The following is a 7,251-nucleotide window of genomic DNA, read 5'->3' on the forward strand; positions in this document are numbered from 1 at the left end:
TTTCCAGTACTGGAAAAAAAAATCGCGTTTTTCCAGGATTTCTATGACATTCCAGGACGCGTACGAACCCTGACTATGTTCCTGTTGGTGGAGAGGTGACGCATGATGATTTACACGAGAGACACGTTAGAATCACTTGATTACAATAGGGGGAAGTAAAAGGCTTGTGGCATGTGTAAATATAAAGTTTGCATATAGGCGGCAGCAATGAACGATAATAGGGAAGTACCGTATCAGAAATGTAAATCTAAAATAATTAATAAAACTGGATGCAAAACTCCTAATGCCCAGGTGCATAACATAATGGATATGAAAGTTGAATTCGCTGACATTTTAACTCAACATATGGCACTAAAAGATGTTTAATTTCACTTTTACATATTTGAGTTGCATGAAGTTCTAATGCCTAAAACTTTAGATTAATATTTATTTTGCTTATTTTCTTTAAATATATTTTTATTTATTTAAGTTTATTTTTTCTAAAGTGAAACTTATCTTTGTTGGTCATATGACTGAAACACTTAGCAACTTAAAACACGATATTCTGAAAGATTAACAGATTATGCGACGTAACATTTAGTATGATTATTTGTCGAGGTTTTATGAAAAAATAATTCTGTAATTCAAATAATAAAGTAATATCATTTAACTAGCCATCAGTAATTTAGCAGTAAAAGACTAGAGGGAAGGCAGTTAGTCATCACCACCCATCATCAACTCTTGGGCTACTCTTATACAACAAATAATGGGATTGACCACCCATGGCTGAAAGAGTGAGCATGTTTGGTAAGACAGGAATTCAAACCCACATTCTGCAGATTGCGTGTCTAGCAACCTAACCACATGGCCATGCCAGGCTAAACATAACAAACAGAAGAAATTTCACAAGCATACATTAAATCATAAAATACTCACTTTGTCTTTAGGATTCCTTCCTTCATACAAACCCCCAAAAAAATCATAGCCTTTATGACCTTTAGCTACATACAATCTGTCATCTCCTCGCACATTTCGTTTACCTGCAAAACAAAACCTCCGATATCAAAAGAAGATAAACTTACCAAAATTTGTAAATGGTGAATATAAATAAGGCAATTAAAAATAATAATTAAGGGGTGGATTGGTGAGAGATTTATCTACAATTCATTACAGTTGAATAACATCAATTTCAACCACCAGCAGTATGTCAATGTTGAAAAGTCAGATGTAGAAAAATTCAGGTATCATCCACGATTTTGTAACTGTGGATGACAGTCTAAACTTAAAGCATAAAGATTTCAAAACAGTGCATTTCAACCATCGTTAATGTAGAATTATAGTATGCTGGAATTTAAGCACTAATACTCACACTCTTCCACAGTCAGCAAACCGTACACTTCAGTCAAGGCTTCAAGCAGTCGTTTCTCTTCAACAAACGGCAGCAAAGCAACACCTATTGGAAAAGTGTACGTTCATTTAATGTTTAGAGTCAAGTTTAAAGGTTTCATTTAAAGGTTAGTTTTTACTAAAGTTTATAATCTATTTCAGGTACATTAAAATGGTTGTTGTAAAACTCCTAAAGAAAAAAAAGCCAATGTTTCAATAGTTTATCTGTAGTTGTCTTTATTTAGCTTCTTATACGTCTTAAAAGCAAAATCTAAATTATTAAGACTTATACAGAATGAATACTTTGTACTTGTACCATATTAAATATGTATATAACTGTACTTTTACACAACACACACTTGTATGTTAAATGTGTCATTTTTGCCCTTTTAATGAGAAACAACTATTGAATTTTTGGTCATATTAAAATGCATATGTCTACAAAAATTTAAAATAAAGGATCAAGAGTTTTAAATAAAGTGCATTTTATGACTTCCTTGAGATTTTGATACTTCAGTGCTCAGAATGAAACTTGGAGCACTAGTTATCATAAAACTGAACCCAGGTGATCTGCTGAATACTGTCATTGTACAGTTGTGACAGACAGACTGTGTTACCATTTTAATAAGTAACCTACTAAACCTATATTGGTACATTTGAAAAGGTGACTGCTTAAATGTAGAAAAACATTTATTTAAAGTATGGCATGAAAATCACAAAATTATATCTCACTGAAGTAACTGTTTGACAAATCTTGGTATTTCATAGAGTCAAGAAAATAGCTGTATGTGTTAATAATGTTTGGACTACAAAACTTTACACATCTTACCAGTACTGTAAAAATGTGATCTACAAATAAATGACAATATCTGTGAGCTATTTTGTCTTTTCTCTTTCACAAAGAAGATGTCATTTAATGAAATCAAAGTTAGCATTATTGTCTGAAAATACCTTGCCATGCATACTTCTTCCCATTGAGATCGATCTTGAAATCTTCTGGATAAAAATCAATGATTGGTGATTCCTAAAATAAGAAAGAGGATATAATTTAAATAAAATCTGAGTGTTTTAGAGATATTTTAACACTTCATAACTCCTTACAAGAAAAAAACATTACTCTATTATAATTCTCAACTGTATCTATGTAACTACATTTACTTGATCTTTGAACTACTCCCACAATTCTACATTAATTCATATTGTATGTTTGTCTGTGACTCCTCGCACAGTTTTGGAGCTAATAGAACCAATCTTGGTAGGCAGACTTCAGGTGGCACATGTCCTTATCTATATAATGTAGCTTCCCAACCAGAAGGTACTAAGAAGGGCTAAAAAACTTCTGGAAGATCATCAAGATATTATGGTGGTCTAGGATTAGGTTCTCATGGTCATTGAACCTGAATCTGGCATCAGCTTTTGCTTTCGGGGATGCCAAGTTAGAAACTGAGTTCACATCCATACTCACAAGTTGGCACAAATACTCAGATATCATGGATGAGTGTCCCAACAAGGTTTGTTTTTGGCTATGGACCCCCTGTGGGATAACTATAGAAGTAATTGGGGATAATGGAGGAGCCTGATTAGTACACTGGGGCCTTTGTGAATCATGAGGGGTTGATGGAGTCTCACATCGATGAGCAGGTATTTAATTCTCATTTTTGACAATATGACTTGAAATTTTGCATGTAAACTCTTGACTCCCTAAAAAACATAAACATAGAAGAACTTTCCAAAGGAACTATTAGACAGCCCAAAGATGGGTGATTAATATAGTAAGTAGGCTATCAGGTTTGAGTAAATCATTTACTTGAAAACTGGTATTAACGATAATCAAAATTTTGGAAGTTTTTAAATTGAAGGCCTCCTGTAAATGTCAAAAGGGTTCTGAGGACTGAATCCACTGATTTACATGATAAGTTACAAGGGCATATAAAAACATCTTTCAAAATAAGCATCTACATTTAGGTTTCAAAAGTATTTCACATAATTTGAGGACAAAGGGCATTTTGAGGCTCTGAGAGACATTTGCACAGGTTTACATAAAAATTGGCATAGTCATTTAAAAGAAGAAACTTTTTCAAGGAAGTTTTGGGGGTTTTTAGGATCAGCCACATCAATTAATATGTTTAAACTTATTATTCTTTACGCATTTTAAACTAAGTGTATACAGGGTGTCTGAAAAGCCTGAAACCACAGGCACTTCAACACATTTTATAGAATGTGTTCAAAACGATGTCCTTGTAATTCAAAACAGGATTAACTCAACCTTCTCACACTTTGACAGCTCCATTATCAGTCATATATCTAAAATTAAGAAAAGCTGCAAACCACCTATGGTTTCAGAGTTTCTGGACACCCTGTATAAAAATCAAACAACAATAAATAAATTATTTTGATGAATATGAAACATGAATCCAAAGTACATATCAACTACATAAGGGGGAGTTTTATGTTTTACTTTTGAAGTTTTAATACATGTACTATTAACTGAGCTAAGCACTAGTCAAATACTACAATGAGTGTTATTACTGACATGTAGTTATTTTTCTATTTGTAGAATTAAAAAAACGAAAACATACAAAACAATTAAAGCTAGAATGAAAGAGCAACTACATACAGCATCATCCATTAACCTCCCCCAAGGTTCTGGTAGATGTTGCTTACTAGCAGCTGGAAACACTCCCATCAGTTGTTCCAGTGGTTTGAACTACAAGAAGGTTAAAAAAAATACTGTAATAATGCACTAATCTTGTAGATAAAACACAAAACAATAATCAACAGTATTGTTAACAATGACGCTATTACAACACACAAACTAATTACAAGAAAACTGATCTGGACAAAAAAACGAGTCGCATACATCACTATTTGGAATTGTGTAACAGGCACCATAATTGAGTAAATTAATGAAATAAATGTTTGTTTGCAATTATGCACAAAGCTACACAATGGGCTATCTGTGCTCTGCCCACCACGGGTATCGAAACCAGTTTCTAGCGTTGTAAGTCCGCAGACATACTGCTGTGCTACTGGGGAGCATTAATGAAATACTCACTAAACACCACTTTTATCTACATACTGAAGTACTAATTAAATTCTGGATATCTTATCAAAACATATTTATAAATTTAGAATTTTTTTAGAAGTGAAGAAAAGAAATGTGTGATTTACTCTTTAGATAGTGGATGAATGTGAAGTACACTGAAATCAAGCTACAACTATGTTTGGAAATTGTGCAACAAAAATTAAGATACACATTATACAATAAAGAATATACACTTTATTCTAATTATCAATTGGTCTTCTAATAGAATTTTGTGTTAATTAATATACAACTGAAACATTACAGCTAACATTAAAATTCCAAAATAAAGCCTGCATACAAGTTACAACGTGATACCATAGATGTCAGTAAAAATATGCTAAATATTTCTGATTTCATTGTTTGGCCATTTTAATTCCATGCCTTTTTCTTTTTATCTAACTTGTACAGAAAAGTTTGTCAAACTCAAATACTTCAGTTAAATCAATAACAGGAAGAATACTATAATATATTATTTCTTACCAAGCATTCACCTGTAATCACTTGTCTGAATCAATAGATTGAGAAATAGGTGATTTACTACAATGTGCCATCTACATGTAACAATTACAAATAAGTTATCATTTCTGTGTATTTCTTTCTAATACAATATCAAATGTATAATCCACTAGTTTCTGCATTAAAATAATTAACAGAATATGCCTATTTTGCATAAAAGTAATTCCAAATAGTAAAAATTCTATGTATGAAGCTGATATTGTAATTCTATAAGTATTTTCTGACAATATTAAAGCATGTAGAAGAATAGGTCTATCTTAATTCTCATGTACCCTTTAATCTATTTTTGTAACGTTTGTGAAGAACTGATACATAAACATATATTTAACGAAAAATCACATCTTCAAAGTTAAGTAACATATTAAGTTAGAAACGCAACCTGTTGTTTAAGAAGTAATATAGTTAATTATTTTACTTAATACTTCTTACAATCTGAGAACAATCACCTGTGAAATATTTCAAGCAATTATCTAAAAACAATTTCATGTTGATATGACAAGTAATAAGCAAGACAGAAGTAATTATACAGTACCACACCTGTTTCTAAATGTATCTGAAAACAAACCTAATACAGGGAGTGTTGCTTATCTATAAATATAACAGTGTTAATGTCTCTATAATTGAGTTTTCATGAATTTACTCAAAGTGATAATAAGTATGTCAGTCTGTCATGTTATTTTTATGTATAAATATGTACTGGAGAGATGAACGATTTAAGTAATGTTTACCATATTAATTGTAGTTAATTAACTACCTGCTCTTCGCAGTGTTACTGTAAAGTATCATATCAAAGTCCTTAATTACTTCAATAAATCAATGTAACTGCATAGATAAAACTATGATGAATTCAGATTTTTGTATTATTTATAGTACAAGGCTGTAGGTGCTTTGGGAAAGTATTTATTTCATTTTATGTTCTGCACAAGAAAATTATTATAGTCAAGTCAGTGAAACCTTTTACACTCCAATATTTTAGCTCATATAAATAAACATAAACCTGAAAAATAACTTCGTTTTAGCTTAAAACACTAACACATATCAAAGGATATTTTAGCCATGTTGTTAGGATACATTATGATGGAAAATAAAAACTCTATACATAGTCTTTACAATTTTAAAACATCAAGCATGATAATTAAATAACAAGATAATGCCCATGTTAAGAATACTCAGATGCAGCAACTAATACTGGTAAGTAAATTTAAGAGCTTTACAGTATAAGGAAAACGTGGACTGAAATAAAAATAAATTCATTAATTTTCTTAAAGAGGCAGAAATTTGAAAAGCAAATTTTTACATTTGATGATTTTTTTAAACGTACCTTTTAGAGATACAGGTTTCTACCGAAAATCTACAAACTTACAGAAAGTATCTAATTTTCAAAAATGTTTGGCAATTAGTTGTAAACTATAGCAGTGGCTCAAATTAAGAATTAGAGCTTGGAATTCCTTGAGTATTGCTTGTAAAAACTAGCATGCAACTTTTTGAATTTTTTCACAATAAAGATATTACTTGTAGTAACTACATTACTTTTGTCAACATTATATGTTGTATTATATTACTCTTGTTGATTTACATCACACAGATGAAGGAACTGTCAATACATTACATTAAAGTTTTGGGTGTTGTTAGCTCTGAGGAGGATGCAACTGTCTTACAAAAGGATTTGGATTATGTGGTGAGTTAAGCAAATAATGAGCAGGTGGCTTTTATTCATAATAAATGCAAGGTAGTGTATGTGTGGTATTATAATTTGAATTATAAGTATAATTTTGATAGGAATAACTTTAACAGTGTTATGGAAGAAAAAGATCTTTGTGTTCTGGTTGCTCAGTACCTTATGCCATCCCAAGCAATGTGCTGTTGCTAGTGGAAGGGCTTTTAGATTCTATCTACAGAAATATTGAATACAAACCTAAAGAGGTTTTAATGTCATTATATAGATCATTGGTCAAGCCACATTTGGAGTATTAAGTTCAGTTTTGGGCTCTTTTACCTCAGAAAGGACATTGAATTGTTGGAAAGGGTTCAAAGGAGGGCTACTAAGACGATACCTGGGATGAAAAGGTTATCAGATGAGGATAGGGTAAGATCTCTGATCTTGTTTTCTCTTGAAAAAAATAATGATAAGAGGGAATCTGATTGAGGTGTTTAAGATTGTTAAGGGAATTGATAGTGTTGATGCATCATCTTTTTTTTTTTTTTCATATCTAATGGTGAGAATGGTAGAACTAGGGGACAAAATTATAAATTTTGGCATGGAAGAAGTCATCTTCAGCTAAGCC

The 7,251-nt window shown here is 31.5% G+C and overlaps 1 protein-coding gene across 3 annotated transcripts in view; it reads right to left on the reverse strand.

The window, feature by feature from the left end:
• LOC106460266 (5'-3' exoribonuclease 2-like) overlaps positions 1–7,251 on the reverse strand; it is a 68,858-nt gene that overhangs the window by 18,139 nt on the left and 43,468 nt on the right. For all 3 annotated transcript variants that reach the window (XM_022386938.1, XM_013919952.2, XM_013919954.2), the window contains exons 23-26: positions 3,983–4,072; positions 2,317–2,389; positions 1,349–1,432; positions 916–1,019 (exon numbers count right to left, since the gene is read on the reverse strand). In XM_022386938.1, coding sequence (XP_022242646.1) covers positions 916–1,019; positions 1,349–1,432; positions 2,317–2,389; positions 3,983–4,072 — 351 coding nt within the window. The remainder of the gene's footprint in view (positions 1–915; positions 1,020–1,348; positions 1,433–2,316; positions 2,390–3,982; positions 4,073–7,251) is intronic.

Source organism: Limulus polyphemus, unplaced genomic scaffold (genome assembly GCF_000517525.1).
Source record: "Limulus polyphemus unplaced genomic scaffold, Limulus_polyphemus-2.1.2 Scaffold737, whole genome shotgun sequence".
Lineage (NCBI taxonomy): Eukaryota > Metazoa > Arthropoda > Merostomata > Xiphosura > Limulidae > Limulus > Limulus polyphemus.